Source organism: Helicoverpa armigera, chromosome 10, assembly GCF_030705265.1.
Source record: "Helicoverpa armigera isolate CAAS_96S chromosome 10, ASM3070526v1, whole genome shotgun sequence".
NCBI lineage: Eukaryota > Metazoa > Arthropoda > Insecta > Lepidoptera > Noctuidae > Helicoverpa > Helicoverpa armigera.
Genome location: NC_087129.1, coordinates 672,042 through 695,538, shown reverse-complemented (window position 1 = coordinate 695,538; position 23,497 = coordinate 672,042). Strand labels below are relative to the sequence as shown.

General features: G+C 37.8%; 1 protein-coding gene across 5 annotated transcripts in view; it reads left to right on the top strand.

Annotated features, from left to right (window-relative positions):
* The window catches only part of LOC110375192 (protein kinase C-binding protein NELL1), a 45,863-nt gene that overhangs the window by 14,880 nt on the left and 7,486 nt on the right, over window positions 1-23,497 (top strand). For all 5 annotated transcript variants that reach the window (XM_064036597.1, XM_064036600.1, XM_064036599.1 and 2 more), the window contains exons 2-6: window positions 9,937-10,044; window positions 21,356-21,506; window positions 22,776-23,052; window positions 23,134-23,289; window positions 23,368-23,496. In XM_064036597.1, coding sequence (XP_063892667.1) covers window positions 9,937-10,044; window positions 21,356-21,506; window positions 22,776-23,052; window positions 23,134-23,289; window positions 23,368-23,496 — 821 coding nt within the window. The remainder of the gene's footprint in view (window positions 1-9,936; window positions 10,045-21,355; window positions 21,507-22,775; window positions 23,053-23,133; window positions 23,290-23,367; window position 23,497) is intronic.

The following is a 23,497-nucleotide window of genomic DNA, read 5'->3' as shown; positions in this document are numbered from 1 at the left end:
GCTGCGCGCGCGCCGGCCGCGGTCACCGGCGCGTGTCGGCCACCTGTCGACTGCACCGGTTCGATTCCCGGCCACCCCTCGACCACGGCAGCTTATTAACCGAATTTATATTCCAAAATCCTGTGTACTAAATTGGCCTTAAGATTTTTGATTGTTTTTTGATCGAAATTGTCCAAAAAAGTGATCGCATTTTATATACCTATTACAATTAAAAATAAATGTAGATTCAGTAAATAAGTGACAAACCCAAAATTTTATTAATTACAGGTTTTTATGAAAAGTTAAACTAGATTTTTGAAAGATTGCTGAATTGACATAAAAAATGCTTTACTTAAAGTAATAACAAAACGTCCACGTCACGGTTTTAGTTTAATGCTTGTAAATAAAAATAAATAGGTCGTCTGTCGTACGATATGGTATTTTGACTAGACATTTGTCCGCGTCATCGTTTCCTACATTTTGCTTGAGGCTGTTAATGCCAGGTGTGTGTAAGTAATTCTGATAATGTTAGTCACGCCATCATCGTACGATGTCAATATTGCTGACCTGGGTGAAGACAGATCTCGTGTTTTTATATTGTTATATTGTGTTATGTCATATTTCGAGTAATTCATAAGTGTATAGGATAGCACTTTGTTGTATTGACATACTTTCTTTTTAATTGTTTTACTGATTGTTGAGACTGCATAATATTTATTAGACAAGGTTAGGTGTGTTGACAACCTAAGATAAATTTATATAATTACCGCGAGTCTTTTCCCGAGACTCTGTTTCTTTTCTGTGGTGCTTACATTTAACATAATAAAATCTACATCTAAATATGGCGTTTATAATATAATTATAGCCCCTAACAACTTCCAAGTTCCTTGACACCCAAACATTTTTGCCTTATTATTATTATGAAACACGAGCTATAAATAATGTATAGTAGGTACTATTTCCAGAAATCACTTATTTTTAGCTTACTAAGAATTAGCCCACGATTTCGCTAAACAGACAATAGTTAGTGTTATAACCGTAGATCAATAGTAACTAAATGTCAAGGCTGGCTCTATAGTGTGGAAGAGTTATGAACTGTTATTTAGGCTTAGGGTGAAAATAATAGTGAGCTAGCGACTTTTGCTTTTATCAGACAGGTCTATACATTCCGAAAGCTATGTTATAACTCTTGAATACATTGAAACAAATGGATAAACGTTGTTAGTCGCAGCTGACTTGAGTATAGGATTTGTAGTAAATTCTAAGACGAGTGTTTGTAAGTCCTTTCATCCTTTCATATAATTTGGGGTGTTTCTCTTAATAAAATGTTCATAAGGCAGCGATGAGTACTGCAGAAAATGTAATTCTAATGAGGAGTTGCATCATTAAACTACCTATAACGATAACTGAACACTTTTTAGTTGCCAAATGGCCGATTTGATCAATGGGCGGCAAGGAAACGGCCGTTAATTGTTTGATTACCTTAAAAGTAGTAGTAACTCTTGAATAGACATAGACCTTATAAGCATAAGTAGTACTAAAAACTCCCTTATTCACACCTCGGCTCGTTAGCTAAATATAGAAGCTAAACTTGCATCATGTAAGTTACCCAGTCTACAAGGGTTCCAAGTCAGGTTTCGGTTAGCACGCGCGGGTGACATATGTCGTGTCCTAGCCCTTCGCCCCGGGACGGGCGGTACTTTTTGTACCATTTACGGTAATTTGGGCCCGTCCGGGTTTTATGGTGCATGAGTCAGCTCGACTCGTGTATGCGTTAATTTTAAGGATTAAATTGATGATTGATTACGTTAGACGGTTTTGGAGAAAGTTGTCTTCTGTGTAAGGTGATGGATTAATTTTGGAATTTAATTATGAGGTATTTTGGAAAGGTGCAAAAAAAGTAATGATAATCGTCTTTTATTAAGATAGCGAAGACGGTACCGGGTATATTCTTTTGGCACAGCAAATATAATACACATTTGCATTTTCCCTAAAAAAAAACAATTACATTCAAAGATGTTAAGAACAACCAATTATTTATTTCAAGTCTTTATATTAAATTCATGAACAATGCCAACACATACATATTTGACAAGATTTTTAATAACAAAAAGTGCAAAATTTTTGTAATTAAATTAACAGCAATACGATTCCGCTTTCGGCAGCAATCAATGCAATTCTGGTAATTGATTTCGTAGGAAATCGTTGTGTCATCTAATCGAAATAACTAATTAATTAGTTTGTTGCCACATGGTCACACTCATTTGTCGATTGATAATATAATATGTGATTTTCGTACGGATTACGAATCAATTAGCAAAATGCATTACCTTGTACATTTGGTATTATGCTATCAGACTATCACTAAAAGCCCGGTGCTGATGTTATACCTGTAAATATAAATATTAATAGAAAACGGTTATTTGCGACAACTATAAGCATAAAAATTACCAAGAGAATTTATAGTAACCAACAAAGATGCCAGATGCAGTCCACTGTTGACACAAGATTTTCATTATTAAAACTGGTAACAAAGAGATTCGTCGGTATTAAAAATGTTCTTTCATATCGAATAAATAGAATATGAATTTCAAATGCAAAAGCTAACTTTACGGCCCACGTTCCACTCGAACGGAGTCACGGGTGCAACTACAGCTAATAATACTTTAGTCGCGTGCCGCCTTCCAAGAATCGTTTGTGCGTCTTCAAGGGTGCCTTATCACCCCTTGTTTTGAGGTTTAACCATAATTACTGGCATTATGGTCAGTGTTGCCATATCCCATATGGCCAGGACAGGCAGGTTGGCGCGTGCCAGCTCGAATTACAAAGGACTTCAATTAATTAGTCAGTATTCCGAACGAGTGGTTATTAGTTAGTAAATATTATCCACCGAGTTGGGTTTCAGTACGGTATGGTCAGCTTACACGAGATAGTTGTATTGTTAATAGGTTTCTTCCGAGCACGATTGTTGTTTTTTTTTAATTGGTGTGCATAATAAAGAATATATCTATCTATCTATCTATCTATCTATCTATCTATCTATCACGATATTGCATCACGTGTTTCTTCGAAGGGTTAGGAAGTGGTGAACTTTATTTTTTTATGGATCATCTCGAAAAGGAAAGTCTTTTTCTATGTACACTGTAAAAGTATGTGTTATATATTTCCAGGTCAAAAAGGAGAACAAAGTCAGAAAATTCCATGAAAAAACAACCACAAGGATTTTTCCTTAACTGAGAATTGAAATCTAGCTCCAGTCTCGCTTGCCTTTAAGCATTTATTTCTAAAGTTTAGACCAATGGGTGCTAAATACTGGCCAAATTCCACACTATAATTAAACATCATAGTTTACCAACACATCCATGTCTGTGCAACTGTAATGTGCCAAAATTTTACCATCGATCCATCAAATCGTACAGAAATAATTCTCGTACACTGAATTCGAATTTGCTTTGAACTTACATTTTAGTACTTATTTTTAAAACATATTGCAAAATGTTCATAAATATATGTTTACATAGTAGGTACCTATAGAAGTAGCATAAAACATAGTTCAGTAGCCTGAACATTCAAGTACTTCTTTGAGGACCTCACTTCTATTTTGCAAAAGACAGCTTTCAAAATGTCAAGTTCTTAGATTTTCCTCTGCATGCAGATTTAGGTAAATGTAGTAAAGTAGCTATATGGAGTAGTAGTATGTGCTAGAGTGCCATTTCGAAACAAAGGTGAAATGTCACAAAATGAGGCTACAATTACCCTTTCGAGGCGGAACAGAGCAACACCACTTTCTGACAGAAATATATATACATAATTTCTAGACGTTTTTCAAAACACTTATTGCTAAGGCTATGTATATGTTTGCTGTTGGAAGGCAGAACAAATATTTTCGTGTGAAAGGTCAATCTTTAATATACAATTAATTTTTTAACACCCCAATACGTGACTCCCGTTCAATTAGGGTGAACTAATCTTATCATTATCGAGTTAACGGCTCAAACTATAGCCTTTCTAATTAATTAGGAGTCTCAAGCGTTCGTGGCCGAGCACAATAACACACTGGTCGATTAATAACATATAATTGATATTGTCTGCATACCGCCGTACTAGACAGTTTGAAGCTTTCATAACAGTCACGTTGATTAATGTACTCGAAGTGTCGCGAGTTTGTAATTAATTTTGAAATCTTAATGAGTTGGCTATTGACGTAACTTTTAAAATGTTTTTAAAGTCCTTTCGGCACGTCATGCGATGAAAATTTAAGTGTGTTTAGATTGATATGATAAAGAAAATTTTATTTACTTTAAAAGAATTAAAGTGATGGAAACTGTTTTCGTCAAACGATTTCTGTGAGTTGATTAAAGCACATCACATTATGAAGTTTCAATATCTCAGAGAATGTCATAGCTTGAAAATACAAATCTTTTCAATTTAGGAGATTGCTTCTTGTTCCAAGATTTGTTACAAACATACCCATCTCAATAAATAATCGAACCTTCTAGTAAGCACAACAACAACTCGTAATCAAGGTATATTAAAATGTTATCGTCCGTTTTCACTACTAATGCCAATCGCAATTTCCGACTCGTAAAATGCATTTGATGCAGCACGAAACTGCTTGTCTCGTAAACCGAAAATTCTCCACCATAAACAGTACTTTAAGTTCTGGACAATAAGGTTGAAAGTTGTCTGGCAAAATGTGTCTTCAACAAATGTAATGCGGTATTATCTGGTCGTAGTAGTATAAACTAGTGTAGTCCGAGAAGCAGAAGTGTTTACGATCGCTTGGAAAACACGTTTTATAGGTTTCAACCAGAAGCTGATAGTGTACTGTATATTATATGTGATGATTGTCACATTATTTACGAATACAAGATAGTCTATGCAGGAGTTATGATGTCGTATCTTTGTGGTATATGGTTTCTCGTAACTGCCTGTTAAATGAGATTTCATTTTGTGGATGACGAATAGATGTGTCTGGTAAACATTTGTTATTGTCGATAAAAACTATTGCTATATACTTACGAGTATAACATATATGTACAGTCGATTGAATTAGATTAGGACCATGTTGTCTTTAATCCTCTACTTTCGCATTGTTCATTTATGTATACTTTGAGAGAAACGTTAACTTCATATAAATGCTAGGTGGGATAGAATCGTCATTATCTTTAGCCTAGCCTAATAGAATATTCAATACAATCATTTTGCATAAAAGGAGGCTGAAATAAACAGTCAAGTTTTATAATCGTAATATTCACAGTGCATACAAATTAACCCTTAAAAGGATAACTTAATAAACCCACGTAACCAACCCCTTTCTGCAATCCCATCTCAACCAAGCCACATCATTTACGCTTACAATATCTTACTATTATCCCGATAACTAAACAAAGTAGCAGTAACAGTTCAGCTACAAACTGTAGGCTTGGACAGTTTACGAGGCAATCTGGAGCATCTCCGTTTATGTGGAGCGCCTGACGGAGGGCAGACGCGGTGGCGACGCGGCGGCGCGACGGCGCCTGTGTTCACTGTCGTAGACAGATATGTACGTACTTGTGTGGGTACGCTGGTAGTTTAGGGTTGAGATTTGAGAAAAATTGTTGAGAGATATGTCTTAGAAAGATGATAGTTTATGCAAAATGTATTCTTGAATGAGAAGATACTAAATGCATTTTACAATTTGATAACATCAAGTTTTATTTCGTCGTTTTCAGAATTTGCTCACTCCTAATTGAATATGTTCTCAGAACGACAATATACGGAATGGTTGAATAATGTCAAGAAAAATATGATAAGCTTTTCGAATTTTCTACTGGGTAAACAGTAAAGATGTTTTGTACTATTCCCAACTACCGTATTAACCTTTATGACGTTCTAAATCATCTCTCTTTGTGCTTAAATTGCACATTGCATTATGCTGATTATCAAACCTATTCAACCTTCTTCCATTACAGTCAATTTGATAAAATTAACCCTACTCAAATGGTACTTTTCCTAGAAAACACAGATTTATCTCAGACTAATATTTCCTGTTGGACATCGGGAATAGCCTTAAATAACAGCTAACTTACGATTCTTCGCGAAATTGACTTTAGTTTTTCCAGACAGAGATTTCCGCTAGATATTTAAGTAAGAATTGAGACTTTTTCTTTTATAAGTAATAAGTATTCCGCTAGATATTTAAGAGACTTTTTCTATTATAAGTATTCTCGTTTGATATTGTGTCTGTAAAGTTGTGTGGGGATAGGCGTGAGGCGTCGCAAATTGGAGCTTGTGTTAAAAGAGTGCTCTTGACAACCGTGGCGCTTGTTAATTTAAGAATACAGCTTTAGCGCCTTCACACTAGCGAATTTTCAAAGTTCTAGAGGTTTTCTTCCTATAAATTAACTTCAACTATTACCAATGGAAGTGATGACAAGTGAAACCGCATGACAGATACTTTTTCGGTTGTAATGTGTCACGCGTAAGAAAAACAAGTGGAAAATCCGCTGGTGTGAAAGAGCTCTTATAAGAGCTCTTTTCCACTCGTTTTTCTTATTAAGTAATGTAAGGGGAAAACATTAGTGTCTAGGAATTTCATATGTGTCCTCGCTCAGGACGTAAAAACAATTCAAAAGTCATTTTCTGATTACATTCTATCTATGTCTGTCTAGTTATTTTTATCTAGTTATTTTTACATTCATAATATTAAGTCCAGTAACAATGCGGATGAAACCACACACCTATATTCTTAAACCAATGTTTCATATAGGAACTTTTCTATTACCTATAATATTATTTTTATACCGCGCAATCCATTAAGCTGTCATCTACAAAGCTAAGATAAATGGAGTGCGAGACGATAGGCATTGTTTAGATTTCATAATAGCTAGCTTTCTCCAAAGCTAGTTTATTGAAAAATTTGTATACTCACGTAGAATGAATTATGGTCGGATAGGCAAGTTTAAAATAGTTTTTTTTACAAACTCTGTAAAGTATATTTAAAGAATTATGTAACAGAAAGATACTTTTCTTGAGCGTTCGTTTGGGGCCAATTCAGATAGTTAGTTTTCTGCAGGTACATAGTTCGTAGAAGTAGTAGGAATGCAATGTGAATAGTAATTTTATTCCTACTACTAAAATTATTTTAGAGAGAAAAAGAAAAGACGCTGTAGGTCTATTTACAAATTTTATAGGGAAAGAATGCTAAAACCCTACGAAAGAATAATTTCATCCTAGCGCTAGTTGTAATTAATGGTTTGCTCTAAATACGTAAATCAAATTAAAATAATTATCAATTGCTCATTCTAATTAACATTCACCTATTTACACGAACCACTTACATATCAACCCCACAAGAGGATAAGTGGTGCACTTGACGAGTGTGAACTGCACACAGACACGCGTGTCTATAAGCTCTTGTGACACGCGCTTGACAGATTCCAGATCTGAGATTGAGTGGCAATTGTTGTTCATATTTTATTCGTAGGGTTTATGTATTGCACAGAGTAGAGAGTGGTTGAAACCTATGCTTGATTTGATGAATTGAATCTGATGGTAAAATATCTTAATTTCCTGCATATTTTATCTGACTTATTCGAGACGTTAACCGCAAAAGTCATAATGATTCAAATAAAAATTGCAACTTTCCGGACAGGCAGACGAGAGGTAAAATATATATTTTTGCCCACTTCAAAGTTATTGCCCTACCTCTACATTTTAGCGTTAAAAAGGCCATTCACCCCAATGAATAAGGATACATTGTTGCAGTTCTGTGGCCCAGCAGAATACCCTTACAATGTTACATAACACTAACATATAAAACTTGATAACATTTTATAACATTCACATCTCAACTCGTAACATAGTCGGCGCGGCGTAGCAATGTACTCGGTGCTACGTAGCCGAGTTGTAGCGCTACACTCCGTAGCGCTACGTGACCGGGTCACAAGTGATAGATGGCACTCCGGAATACCTGAGCTACCGAATTCTGCTTACTAAGTATGGGTATAAGTACAAATGTATTATAGTTAAATGTATATATTTTGGACTGAATAATCAGTCTAGCACTGAAGGTTCTTGAAAGGAAGAAAGAAGCATTTGTTTGCTTGGAAGTTTTTATTGTGTACTCATTGTAAAGTTGCGAAATAAATAAATGATAAAAACTGTTTACGCTATTTTTCTTTTAGAAGAAAGAAAAAATAAACTTCATTTCATTTATTTCTTCTTATATCAAAATTCATGACCAATATCAGTTTAAAAATACCGATATATTTTGATGAAGTATTTTTAATAATTCTCATGAATGATGTATAAAACTTCCGTCATCGATATCGGACTATTATTTTGACAGTATAAAGGCCTCGTCACACAGATCGATACACTGAATATTCGCCGGATTCCCATTGATGTCACAAATGTAGGCCAGTTGACTTTATTATAGGTCGTAAATACCAGTTTATATATAAAACAATAACGTATAATCCTGATCTATCATCTGCCGTAATATAGATTTTATTACTGTCGGTTCCGCGTCCGTCAGAGGGGAGATTTATGACGTAGCTACTACCCACGACTTTGCTTGGATTTGAGAATTAGACTCAGAAAGCCCTACGATTTTTCTGAATAAGAAACTTTCTGTAGGTATATTAATTTGATATTTTTTCGTAACTATTTTGGGGTCGGCCCAGAGTCTAAATGGATGCAACTGAGTACCAGTGTTTTACATGGAGCAACTGCCTATCTGGACTCTTCAACTCAGTTACGGGGCCAACCCGAATCCCCTTTGATAAGACAGTCAGACATTCTGGCTTCTAACTACTTGTAAAAACTGTCAATTGACAGTCGGGACCCACAACTTTACGTGCCTTCGTAAAAAGGACATATTTTAGTGTACCTACATTTCGAGTATATTGAATTGAAATTCACAAAAAGTCGTGGTGGCCTAGTGGGCAAAGAACCAACCTCTCAAGTATGAGGGCGCGGGTTCGATTCCAGGTCAGGCAAGTACCAATGCAACTTTTCTAAGTTTGTATGTACTTTCTAAGTATATCTTAGACACCAATGACTGTGTTTCGGATGGCACGTTAAACTGTAGGTCCCGGCTGTCATTGAACATCATTGGCAGTCGTTACGGGTAGTCAGAAGCCAGTAAGTCTGACACCAGTCTAACCAAGGGGTATCGGGTTGCCCGGGTAACTGGGTTGAGGAGGTCAAAAAGGCAGTCGCTTCTTGTAAAGCACTGGTACTCAGCTGAATCCGGTTAGACTGGAAGCCGACCCCAACATAGTTTGGGAAAAAGGCTCGGAGGAGGAGGAGGAATTGAAATTCACAATGTTACCAAGAATGAAAATAAATGAATTCAGCAACATGTTGGTTACAAATTGAACACACGTCTCGTACGACCTCTGAGTATTACATACGTGTTGGTAATAGAATACGTGTCTTTTTGCTAAAAAATATTAGTTCTGTGACTCAGCAATGTGTTACGATGTAACAGCAATGAAAATTCACACAGTGTTTGAAACTTTCAATAGTTAAAATGTGTGAATGTCTGAAGTCAAAATGTGTGTAATATGCTAAAATATATAGAAACTTACTTTATGTCTAATGCCAATTTTCACCAAAAAATACCTAAATTTAGGGATCCCCTAAGAACATTTAGGGAACACTTAATACGAATTTAGTTTTCACCAAAGTTTAAGTATCCCTTATAACCTTTATTATTGAGGGAGTACTTATTCTAAGTGACATTTAGTTAGGGAAACGTTAAGAGATTGTTGGTGAAAACGTGCATTAGTAGTTTCTTGTCCGTATGTGGCCACCGTAAAGGCACTATAGTCGCTAACTTTGGACAAATGCACTTCAGAAATGCAGTTTTCAGACACAAAATGTTTTAGCATAGTTTACGGAGATAAATATGTTTTTTATTTCTAAATATAATATGTAATGTAAGTAATGTAATATTATTTGTTCCAGCCACCGAGCTAGACTTGCTGGGCGCTCTGTCGCTGCACAACACGTCGCGCGCCGGCGTCACCGCCGCGCCGGGGATGCAGCCGCAGCGCACCGCTTATACGTTACAAGGTAACATTATCATAAGTTTACTCAAATACTGTATGATTATCGCATATTTATTACCTGTTGTTGATAGTCTTCTTCCTATAACTATATCTACATGTCATTTCAATCTTTTGAACCACTTTACCGAGCCAAAGAACAAAATGGCATAAAGATTTTAATGGTAAAGGTACTAATCTTACAAACTTGGCTTTACAAGACATCATAATACGGTAATAAATCAAACGAGGTAAAAGATATGCTTCTGCATATTTCAGACATGCGAGATTTTTATAGCTGCAAGTTAGTTTCCTACATGAATATTTATGTTAACAAAGTTGATGTGTTTCATAACCCGCCGGTAGTGGGGAATATATGGAAAAGTTTGTAATAATTTTAATTTTGAAACTACATGTTTTGAGATACCTACTTGATTCAAAATCAAGTTTCAATCGTTCAATTTATAATAATTATAAGTGAAGCGTAGACTTTATCATCTCTCTGTAAATTTTCTGGCAAGCTCAATGGCTGAACTTACACTATTCCAATCAATACACATTCATATATCTAACTTCGACACTTCATCATTTAACTTACACTAGTCTCGTACGCCTTCAATGTAAACCTACCTTTACCAACAGTGTGTCCCCGTTCCACAAAGTTGCGGAACAAACAAACAAACACACGTATGCCACAGGGTGAAATATCGCGCACGCTGTTATTACGGATACTGAATATATTATGTGTTTGTACGTGAATCTAAATTTTAGGTTGGCGATCAAAAATATGCTTGAACAATGTGGTTTTACAATATGAGGTTAACATTTCAGATAATAGAAACATAACATAACATATTAAAGAGTAAAGCCATTTAACTTTCTATGGGTTTAAAAATAGTAGGTATCCAAGTATAAATGTGATTTAAATAACAAAGTCAAATGGGACCGAAAAAAGACTTCCATTGACCTTATTTGTGTAGCCCTTAAGAGGGCCAAGTGCGTTGTAGGTAGGTACTAGAAACTGTTCTGCAAATGTACAAACAAAACTGACGACCGGGCGAGGATCTCAACCTTATTCTTATCTGAAACATCTTAAAAAAATCTCGTTGTTATGTTTTAATTAAAAAAAAATAATCCAGCTTTAGAATCATTTTATTAGCAAGTAAGAGCCCTTCGGGAACTCAACTGAGACCTTTCAAAGTAATTTACCAAGTCTACACTCAGCTTTACCATCAAATACACCAATACAGCTCACATATATCAAGCCCATACATAAAATTCACGTAACTACTGCTTTAATAGCGGCAAACATTTGCTGCAGCTCGCAATACATTTCACTTGCAATTCCATTTCGCCCCTCTAGCCATCCATTAGTGCTAGAGGTGCGCCTCGATGCACCTACTTACGGTCTACGACTTACTGCCGTATGGTATCGGTTTCAAATTGATTACCGTATTCAATGGTATATGAGGGTAGTGCATTTTGATAAGAAGTCTGTGGGCTGTGTGATTCTATTGTTTTGTTTTCATGCAAGTAAGGAGTTCTAGAGAAAATTAGGTCATAGTATTGTGAATGGCTTTTTAGAAAGATTTATATGACGTGAAGTTATGGGCTTTTTAACCTAGGGTTACTTTACTGTTCCTTTGACAGGACTATTTATTTTTTCCGAGAATTTCTATCAATTTTGGAAGGTTGTAACAAAGTGTGGTGAAAGTAAAACAAGGATAGGTAAATAGTGGAGTTTGTCGCGCCACTTCTTCCCAGCTAAAACACGTAGGAAGTGGTGCAGATTGGGCGTTTTGGGGGCAATTTTATAAATTTTTGACTTTCAAAAAGTGCTGTTTTGTAAGTTTGAATTTCAGTTGATTTTGAGTTTGAGTGAACTCTATCTTGGAAGACCTATCGGTTCATCGGCAGTATAAAATATGAATATAAATATAATAGAGATATCGGGAGTGTACAATAGAAGTTATTTCCTTCACTTATCGCGAGGGGAGCCAGGCTTTGTGCGTCCCCCTTTTGAGATAACTCTGAGATTGATGTATTCGGATGTGTAGATAGATTTGTTATTATGAAGTCTTTGTTGTGAAGTCACTTTTTGATATGTCTTAATCATTTTATTTCGGGAAATGTGGTGTGAATTTTATTGTTAATTAATTGGATTTTGAACCTTTCAAGTGTGAGTTAAGTTAATGACTAGGGGGTTTTATAGTCATCATATGAAAAGTAGCGGCTGAGTGTTTTTTTTTTGTCCTTTTTGTAATAGTAAATCGTTGGTACAACAGAATACGTAGAGTTCACAGTGGATTGCAAAGTAGAGAAAATAATTAAAATTTTCGAATTAGGTAATTTTTCCATATTACGAATAGGCCTGTAAAATTACTCCTCCAATTGGGAAAACCCTGTCTTAATATCTCAAGCATTTAGCAAAATTAATTATGTCCTCTGGGCATGTAAAATTGATGATGTTAATTGATTGTGATCCCGTACGTGACAACGCGTTCGGACCGGACCGGGTTCCCGGCTCGTTACCGGCGGTCCGGGGATGTCCGGGCTCCCTTCTGCGACCGGTGATTAACTGACCTCTAAATCTGAGTTCTGTCACGTATCTGATAGGGATGTCAAACGGAGTATTTATTATTAGGAAGGGACTTTTTAAAACAAACTTAAGTACATAGCTTTAATTTGGCATGCGCAAACGGACTGCATACATTTAAAAAGAAAGAACGGATAAAATATAAATCGTACCTTACTATTGGGTGTAACATTGTCTTCTTCTTCTTCTTCTTAGCGTTTATCCCGTAACATTGTAACATTGTGACATAGACAATTCTTTGTACTATGATACAAATCGAAATGATACAGATAAATCATCTTCTCGTAATAACATTTAAATATCAAACGAATAACTCGAACAATAAGGACACGATATCCCAATAAAACATCAACTTTAAAGACCCCTTAAAACTTTCAACCCTTAAAAAAGCTCAATTTTCCAATTAAAATATTTGTCACAATAGATCGTCATGTGTTACAGGCAGCCCTATGAGCTCGGACGCTATTTCACTTACGCGAAACGTAATCCTTGCCATTAGGCGGGTTACGCGCGAACGTAATTGTCGAAGGGTGTTCACCCTAATTGTGGGATCCCTGGGGCCATATTGTCTGTCATATTGTCTCGCCGACTCGTTCCTGGTTCAAGTGTCAAACGCCAAAAGCCCGGGATTAGGGACCCAAACGACATTGTTGTAAATACCGACCATTCATTACGTTGCCTCATTGACTGAGTGTGACAAAATAGATAAGTCTGTGGTGGATATACAGCATGTTATCAGTTAATGTTGTTGTATTCTGTAGTTAATATTTGTGCAAAAGATAAAGTTGATAAATCTGTTTATGAAAAAGATATTTCGCACATTTAAGATCCAGGCACGTTGCTGTGCCATTTCTGAATTAAGACAGAGTTAATAAAAGTTAAGGGCTATTACTGCTGAAAGCTAGAATTAAGAGCTAAGTGAGTAAGTGAGCCACTTATAGTGCCACTTAGTCTCACTTTTCAAGTAGCGGAGGTAACTTCATTTGGGGAGGCGTTGTATTATGACTGAAGTCAATTAGCTTTATAGTTCTTTTGTGTTCTTATAGAGTTGTAAATGTTAACATTGCGAATGGTGTTGTGATGTCCTACTTTACAATTCGTTTTGAATATAACACTTGATGTACATACTTGGTCAAAAATAGATTAATCTTAATGTATTATAACTTTTTAATTTGTCTTTTCTAGTTTGTTCATAGTTTTTCTATTGATAAGTTCGTAAATTTCTTTCTTCCACTTTACTTTTACTTTCTTCCAAAACTAAGGGTCATGGGTTTTTCTATTGACGACGGATCTCTAAACCACAACATATCTGTCAGCTAATGATCGTCAGATTTGTCGCACAATACGCTTCCCGAGGTGTGTGGTAGACAGCAGCCAGGAACAGACTATGAATGATATGCATCAGTTATGTCGACACGTCAAGGACAGATACTACGTGAATAATCGCTGAAAGCTCGGCGGATTATCTCTGTGGATCTATTTGTTATTCCGTTTGATAAATAAATGAGGAGAAGTAATTATCTGTTACTTATTAAGCTATTCATATCCGTGTTGATCTAATGGCTATAACTAAGGAGGTTGAGAAATTGTTTCTTAGCCAAATAAATAGTCTTTTTGTGCAAATGTGTTCTTGCTTCTGAAACAATCTACAGGTTAGATTTGTAACAGCTTGATGAAAGAATATTTGATAAGCTGGACTCTTCTAAAAAGAAGTTGTCTTAATACATATTACCGAAGAAATGTTGGTGTTCCTACTCTTGCCCTCTTGTTTCGTCCTTTGGGGAGAATTGGCTTGTTTGAACCCAAAAGTTTAAAGTAACTATTTTACTAAATGAAAAGTTACAAAACGCAAGCAAAGCTACCACGGACCACCAACTAACAACATGTAAAAACTGTTTTTAAAAAAACCGTCGACAGTGTGTAACAATAAATGTACAAATTATTTGGGTTATTAAGTTTATTATATTTTATTATATAACGCTATGATGTGGCACGCGCCGGTGTGCATTGATCTTTACTGGCTCAGCGAACTGGACGCGCGCCGTTTGAAGCTTAATCATGTGAAAATGCGTGCTTAATTTATTAAAATATTAGCTGGGACACCATTTTCCCTAAGTTTAATAGGGCATTTTATACATATAGGTCGAAAATAGAACGCATTTGTAATACTTCCTGATAAAAGTTACCAACAAATAGGGGTTTTATACCGTTGTTATAATAAAACGAACTACATAGCCTGCTACGCAGTTGTTTCAAGCTTTATTTTATTGCTATTTCATTGGATTTCCTAGAAACGAAACGTTACGATTTTGTTACTAACTGTGCTACATAATACAGTAAACTCAACTATACATATATAAAGCAGTAAATAGACCATTTAAGATATCAAATGTAGATAAATCAAGTTAGTAAATCAACCTTAAGTTTGCGTGCTAGTTTACCTATTTAGTAATTCTCTCTAACAAGTTTCGCGCGGAACTAAATACCACATCGGCGGAGAATTTTCACCACAAACCAAAGAAAAAACAAAATTAGCTACATTTCAACACGCCCGTTTAAATGTGTGGTGTATAATTTACCACTTCAAAATGTTTTCTTTTAAAAACTTTCTGTGAATGAAAAAGGTGTGATGAAGCCTGGAAAAGGAGAATTTAAAGTTAAATTGCGGTATTTTATTTGAATGACTTCGATGAACACGTAAATGATCTTCAGGATTAATGTTTTATAATATTAATGTGTACATTGTAATTTAGGTATTGTTTACACTACATTTGGAACACCATCCTAAACTCAGCAAACGCAGCTGACAGATTTTTTAGTTTATACAAAGTTTGGGGTTGGTTTTTTAGTTTATGTAAATAGTTTAACTTTGTATATTTTATCAGTACTTAGTACTAATATCTCAAATACATAGGTGCATACTTTGATTTCGGATCGAATTGGAATTAAATTAATTATATTGAAGAAACCACGAACTCTGGCTAATTAAACCTACATATAGGCTCGCACTTATCCCATGTTGCATTTTATAATATGAGAAAAGAAGTAATTAAAATGTCTGTTTATCCAGCCACCAGACAGATCGGCACGTGTCTGTGACAAACGACTTGCAATAAACGTATGTATCCATTGCGGGTACAATGAGTGTTTACACAAAGCGCACTCTATGTTTGCGCGTCACCCACGCGGTGCGGGGACGATTACAATTAAATCCGAATGTGTAGGACATAATAAATATTGTTTGTCAATATTGGGAATTAACGTGCTAGATGCAATCACAGAATAAGCGAAACGGTACTTCTCTAAAAATTATGTTTGGTTTAAATTAAATTAGGTTTTAGTGAAACGAAATCTTACCTAGTTACCTGGAGGCGCAATTAAGTTAGGCATTTCATGAAACTATTGTGTAGTTTGTATGTAGTGACGTAATATGCTAACACACCTGAGTAATTAGTTCTTGTATTTGCAAATTAAGACCGTTATTCACACCTGGAATTAAATTACTTAAGTAATAATCCTAAACACTACTAGAGTAACGGTAGCATTAGGTATTATTATTTCTCGCATAATTTTACGAGTATTCCTAAAGTGGGTTGTTGGGGAATAATAACGTCCAGGAAAATTACTGATTTGTGGAAAGCTTCCCTTATCCAATGTCCATAAACCCGTGAAACTTTATAGTGTACGGCGACTGAAGTGTTCTCATATATCAATTTAACACAGCTTACATTACTACCTGCCCCATAAAAATAGCAGTAAGCAATAAAAAAACACTTCTTCACAAATTCTATTGTTTTGCAAACATTTTAAGAAAGCAACGAGAATAATAAAACCTTTGCAATACACCGTATCTTCCCCTTATGTTATTTCAGCAACAAACAAATGAAATATGAAACTGTTCGGAAGATTCGCTTACCCCTCGGTAAGCCGACGTAGGGTTGCTCACCAATTTATAAAGACCTCTTATTGGGGTTTGGAGAAGTTTTGGCCAAAGAACTCCACAGGTCTAGCTATATTGGTTGATTTTTCAACTATCCACTGACTGGGCTGCGAGCTAATTGATATTAAATAATAATTGAGGCGAGGGGAGTCCTAACGTCAAAGAGACTCGATGCATTATTCATAATTTTCATGGAAAATGATCTGCACTGGAACATATGTTTTCTCATTCTGTTTGTATAGGACTCTTCATATCTTGGCCTTGTATTTTCAGGCTGTTATTCAAGAGTAGCATAAATAATAAAATAACAAGGTTCAGAAGCTCATTTATCATATTCCTCCCCTCAGGAAAGGATCAATATTTTAGTACTTTGTCCAACTTGTAGCAACCCTTACGAGTGACGTAGAAATATGTATGGGAAATATAGCAATTAAGAAAATTGCTTTACACGACGAAAATACGTAAACAACAGTTATTTTCAAATGGCTGTTGTTCAGACTGTTTAAATAGAGCTATAAATAAATAGTATAACATAACTGTTACCTAGTTACTTTTCTGTTTGTTTTTGTTACTATTAAAGTTACTTGTGTGATGATTAGATAGAACAAATAACGAAGTATAGAAGAAGATATTTTGCCCAGACTCCATATAAAATTGAGACAAAATTAGGATCATTTTACAAAGGTACTTTTATTCTTTAATTTGGAAAAAGTATTTGTGTGGCCAAGATCAAAATTTGGGATATTAAATGTCTCTTGCTTACTTACTTTACTTATACGTAAGAATTTGTAAATCAACGTTCTATTCTACTCTCGTAAATCTAATCCTTGTTATGGTATCAAGTATCAAGTCTGTGAGATAATGAATTCAATCCACTTAGTTATTATGAAGTTGGTGTCATCTTCAATAGCATGACGTAATAGTTTGCTCAGAGTTCTAACAACTTTCACCCTCAATTGTTTTTCTTCAATCTGACATAATAACACAGGACAAATAAAACAATATGTTTACTAACGTCCGAAATTCAATTATTACTTGATAGATTTTGGCAAAAGTTGTATTTTGGCACTAATGTTGTATCCATTTTTGTTAATATTTTCTGTGAAAACTCTGGGACTCAAATCGCATTCCTTTTCTTCAAGTGAAGAAAAGCGATCTCCCTATATTGGTGTTCGATCTCCCTAAAATTGGTGTTATGGAAAACATGTGCATCCTCAGCCTAATGACTTTTTGATATTTGGGGAGTCAGACAATTGAGTTGCCTTTCACTTGGACAACATAATATATTACAGACAGTTGTCGGTCAGTGAGAGCGCGGCTTTATCAATACGTAGGTGTGTCTGCGAGGCGGAGTCATCGAACTCTCCGGGGGTTGCTGGAACTTCGCAAAACTTTCTCGTTTCTCTCCGGAGATAGACTCGCCGAGTTCCAATTGAATATTCTATTGTATTCATGATTTCAAATACCTTTTCAATTCAGCTGAAGGGGACGTTTAAATAAAAGTGTAAAGTTTGGTTTGAATAAACTGCGCATCGTTTTCGTTGGCGAAGGGTGTTGATTAACAGCCAGGGTTTTCCTCACGGTTTAGGCACAAATAAAAGAATGGTTGTTAATAACTCCCCCGTGTCCCCCGAGGGTTGACATCTTCGTGACGGGCGGTCACGTGACTGGTGACGTCGGAACACGTGCACGACACGAAAGGCCACGGTACGCGAATAAAAAATGAAGAATAATTGAAGGAATTCGTCTTAACGTTAACTTGGATCGTCTCGAGTTACAACCGGAATAAATCGTGATAGTAAACACGCGTCATTTGTTCTGGGATCGTTTATTTAGTACGGATATAGTGAATGACAGATTTATTAGTTTGAATTCTGATTTGGTACCGTGAAATGTATTGTGGGGCGGCGGTGGTCGCGAGTCGCGTGCCACCCCTCGCGTGTCGCCGCGGGGGGCATCACGTCACTCTTGCGAGATATTATTTCGTCATCTCGTTCCCCTCTGTGATTTAAATCTCGGTTGCGCACTTCATTTCTCGCTGTGATTCTGCTGACACATTCCTATGAATTGATTTGAGGGTTTATTGAGAAGAGGTTTTTTATTGAATTGATTTACTTCAAAGGACCTTGGTTAAGCTTCTATTAGAGTTTATTGTATGTGTTATATTATAAGTGAGAAGTCAAGGTTTCTCCTTCTGCAATAGGTATACCTATGTTTTGTATTTTGGCGTATAAAAATCCGCTTCAAAATTTATCTCTGCAGAAATCTAAAGTATTTTGTAGTGGTCCCAGGTTTCAGCTGCATTGCAGCATTGCGAGTCCGCTGCGCCGCAGTAATCTCACGTTTGGCAAACATTTGTACACAACTGGCTAAAGTATTTTCTGCCAAACGCCAATAAAGCATTAAATCCATTTTATTACATTCTATGACGTGTCGTGGAATTCTAGAAGTTTATAGAAGTCTTTAATGCCTTTTGTTATTAGTTTCAGTCAGTGGTAATTTCACTTTTCTTTGAATATTAAGATTGAGTCACACAGATACATATGAGAGTAGAGATATTTTTTTATCATTTTTAATTTTTTCGTCGAACAGTTTTGATAGGATTCCCAACATTTCAAATTGATTGCTTTAGCTGACTACATAACATAGTTAGTCTGGTAGAGAAAACCGGCGGAAACTTATTTTTTATAATGTTTGTACAGTTTTATTATTTCCCAAATAGTGCTGTCTAATATTTAATTCTACTACATTATTTACTAGGAAAATAAATAACAATTGAATGTACAGATATTTCTGCGAAATAGGGCAATAAACTAAACTTAGCTAGACCTAGTTACAATGTATCTGACAGTTGCCGTACTTCTAGTTTGCAAACTATCGAGACATTGAATACAAACGACTTTACAAACTTACAATCGAACTGTCGAGTTTAGACAAATCGACGCAATCGAAACCTGCTGTTCTATACTTGTGCTTTTCTATTCAAGTGAAATATAGAGGATATTTTCAAATATATGGTTTGAAATTTATGTCGTAAGTTTCAGCTCATTATTTTAAGATCCCTCTATAAATTTTTTTACCTATATATTTTACCAGAGAACTGTTTGATGAGAGAAAGATTAGTATTTTTATGAATGAAATGAAACATAAAAGTGCATGGACCGTAGACCTATGACTTGGAGTGTAACTAACTTATGCTCCCATCATTTTCGAACAAAAGAAAAATCATATCTCGCGTGTTACACGAAAAATATGTTTGTAAAACTGCCATCAAATATGAAGCAGACATACAATAGCATGCTTGGTTTTAAACTGTCACCCGCGTGGCAGTGACAGGTTGCTCGGGCCCCGGGCCCCGGCCGACTGGGCCCCGGGCGAATGGGCGACATGACAGCTTACAACCGGCTGTTTCGATTCATACGAGTTACATGTTAGTGCGCTCCACTTTCCATTCATTTGTTATGGATGTAAAACGTGTAGTTGAGTTTGCCCTTATTTGTTAGGGGTTGTAACTCCATTTAGGTATTTTTTCTGTTTAAGTAGCTTTGGGACATTTTGACTTCGTTCAACTGAAGTTTATTTAAGAGATAACTTGTGTGATGTTGAGAAATAACTCCAAAGATTTTGAGGGGCAGTCCTTCATGCTGCGCCAACCCCAAATTAGAAATTGGGAAAGGGAGGTGAATGATAAATGATGAGTCTATTATAATCATTGTAATATAGCCTTACTGTGATTATAAAACTTTATACGCGATATCTTAAAAATGAAGTCCATTGCGGCTTACAATTCAATTAAGATACTAGAGGATTTTACTTGGGTAGGCAGAATTAATTCCATATTCTAGAATTATCATCATCCTCCGAGCCTTTTTCCCAAACTGTGTTGGGGTCGGCTTCCAGTCTAACCGGATTCAGCTGAGTACCAGTGCTTTACAAGAAGCGACTGCCTATCTGACCTCCTCAACCCAGTTACCCGGGCAACCCGATACCCCTTGGTTAGACTGGTGTCAGACTTACTGGCTTCTGACTACCCGTAACGACTGCCAAGGATGTTCAATGACAGCCGGGACCTACAGTTTAACGTGCCATCCGAAACACAGTCATTGGTGTCTAAGATATACTTAGAAAGTACATACAAACTTAGAAAAGTTGCATTGGTACTTGCCTGACCTGGAATCGAACCCGCGCCCTCATACTCGAGAGGTTGGTTCTTTGCCCACTAGGCCACCACGACTTTTTTCCATATTCTAGAATTATCTGGAAACTAATAAAGAAAGGAAATCTTTCGGAGAAATCAGTGAATCAAGATAATAGTTCTGGCGTATTGCCAGCCTGCTGCGATCGTTACCACTCAAGGACTCCAAGATCACGATAGTACACACACTACTACACTATACATGAGTGTATTACACATACTAGTAGGCACAAATACACGTGTAGGCTAAAATATGTAGAAGTAGGCGAAGCTATCAACTGATTGCTTATGAATTTATTTTACTGCAATAGGATTAGTCAGTTTTGAAAATGAAAAAGTATTTTTTGACCTTGGAAAATAAATTCAACTGTGTATTTTTAATGTCTTATTATAATTTCAAGGATCGCATGTCTGGTTTAAGTTATGTTCAACGCAGAACGGCTCTCACAACGATGTGAGTTGCTACAATAGAGAACACTTTTTTTCCAAAAATCTGTATTGTGGTTTCCACGGTGTTCTATAATGATTTACCAAACGTTTTTTAAACATTCATGCTTTAGCTTGAAATATACATATTGTTGGTGTACAACGTATAATTTTGGTATTAGGAGAATCTCGTTCCCTGCAAGTGGAGGGCGCGGTGTTCGAGCGCGCTGCCGAACTCCTGCGTCGCTCGCCCGAGTTCACGGTGCTGGCCTCGCTGCGCCAGGAGCCCGCCAACTCCGGCACCATACTGTCCTTCTCACACGGCTACAACAGGTAACGAATGCTCGATGTTGTACCTCTGTTCATTATATTGTATTTAAGTATTTAGCACGTACCGCTTATGTGTAATTTTTATTATGTAAGTTAGTTTTTATGGGGTTACATGATACTCGTATCATTTTAAGAAGATCCTTTAAAGTAAATAGGAAAAAGACCAAATAAAATATACAACGGTTTTTTGTTCAATGAAACTAAACGATAAAAGAGAGCGTAGCGCCTACGTAGCTGTGGCTACGCGGCGTAGCACTTGTTGTAGCGACCACGGCCACGGTTGCCGTAGCTACCAGAGTATGATAAGTTGATGTTTGGATAATTAAATTGCTGAAGTCCCGATTTCACGACTTAATTATATATTCATCTGGTACCGAGTAGTGGAAGTGGATGGCGCGGCCGAGCTGCGGCGGGCGAGGCGCGGCGAGGGCGCGGTAGCTGCGACGCGCCGCTCCGCACGGTGAGTTCTAGATCTCAACATCGCTGCGCGCGCGCATGCCTCCCGCGCGACTGCGGGCGCCATGCGCGCGCGCTCTAGGGGAGAATCATGTATCTTGGAATGTCCTGTGCCTCGGAATGTCCTCCTCGATCCATCCGTTGACCTGATTGCGCTCACTGTCACATCTGCATGGATGTATGTGTGCGCGGACGGGCCGGCTTGCATGCGCCCCGCGCCCCCCGCGTCCTCCGCCGCCGTCCGTCTTGTGTTCTGTGTCTTGACGTTTTGTGTTCTGTATATGTCCGACCGCCCCTTACGATCCTCGTTCGATGTTCTGTTACCTGGATGTTGATGTTAGTGGTCGCCGTGCGGCCGGCCGCATCGCCGCTTCGCGCTACACCGAGGGGACTCCGCCGAGCCGATCCGCACTTGCATTCCAAGCGACATGGCAATCCTTTTTGTCTCGTATTGTGTCTAATGCCTCGCGCGGCGCACTCGCCGTCTCCGCGCTCTGTTGAATCGTAATTAACTGTTCAGTCAAAAATTCTCCCTTAAAAGTACGAATGCGGACACCGCGCACCGCCCGGAGCGACTAACCAGACACCTTAGCGTCTCTGTGGACACCGAACGCAATTCGTTCCGAGGTACATGGTCCCCCATCCTGGCCGAGCGATATTGAGATGTAGAGCGAGCCGAGGCCCGCTCGCGGCCGGTCCCGTCCCGTCGCCGTCCGATATATGTGTTGTTTGCTTTGTTTATGTGTACCTCGGAACAGTATGCGAGGGCGGGGCGAGTCGCTCGCGGGCGGGTGTCATGTGAGTCGCGTGTGCCAGGTACCTGGAGGTGCAGTCGAGCGGGCGGCGCGACGAGGTGCGCCTGCACTATGTGGCGGCCGGCGGCACGGCGGCGCGCGTCGAGACCTTCCCGTTCCGGCTGGCGGACGGCGCGTGGCACCGCCTGGCGGTGGCCGTGTCGGGCGCGCAGGCCACGCTGCTGGTGGACTGCCACCCGCTGTACCGCCGCCTCATCCCGCCGCCCGACCGCAACTTCACGCAGCCGCAGCTGGCGCTCTGGCTCGGCCAGAGGAATAGCAAACATTCCTTATTTAAGGTAATTTCCTAATTATGACTGATACACTTTTTACATTAACATGATAATCATGATGTTAATATTATTTGCTTCTAATTCCAGGGTACATTACAAGAAGTAAGACTGGTAAGCGGGCCTCACGGCTACCTGGCACAATGTCCGGGGCTGGACTCGGAATGTCCCACGTGTGGGCAATTCGCTCTGCTGCAGGCTACTGTGCAGGAGCTCACTACACATATCCATGACCTCTCACTCAAGGTGACAACCCTTTCTTTCACAAATCTTCGGAACTATTATTAGGTTGGTTCGTCTTCATGGTGTGATTATGTGTTCCAGTTGGTTGGCACGGAGGCGCGGTTGGCACGTCTGGAACAATGTGATTGTCAGAAGTCGTGCTTCTCCAACGGCACAGTCCACGCCGACGGCGCCTCGTGGCAACGAGACTGCAATCGCTGCTCCTGTGTGG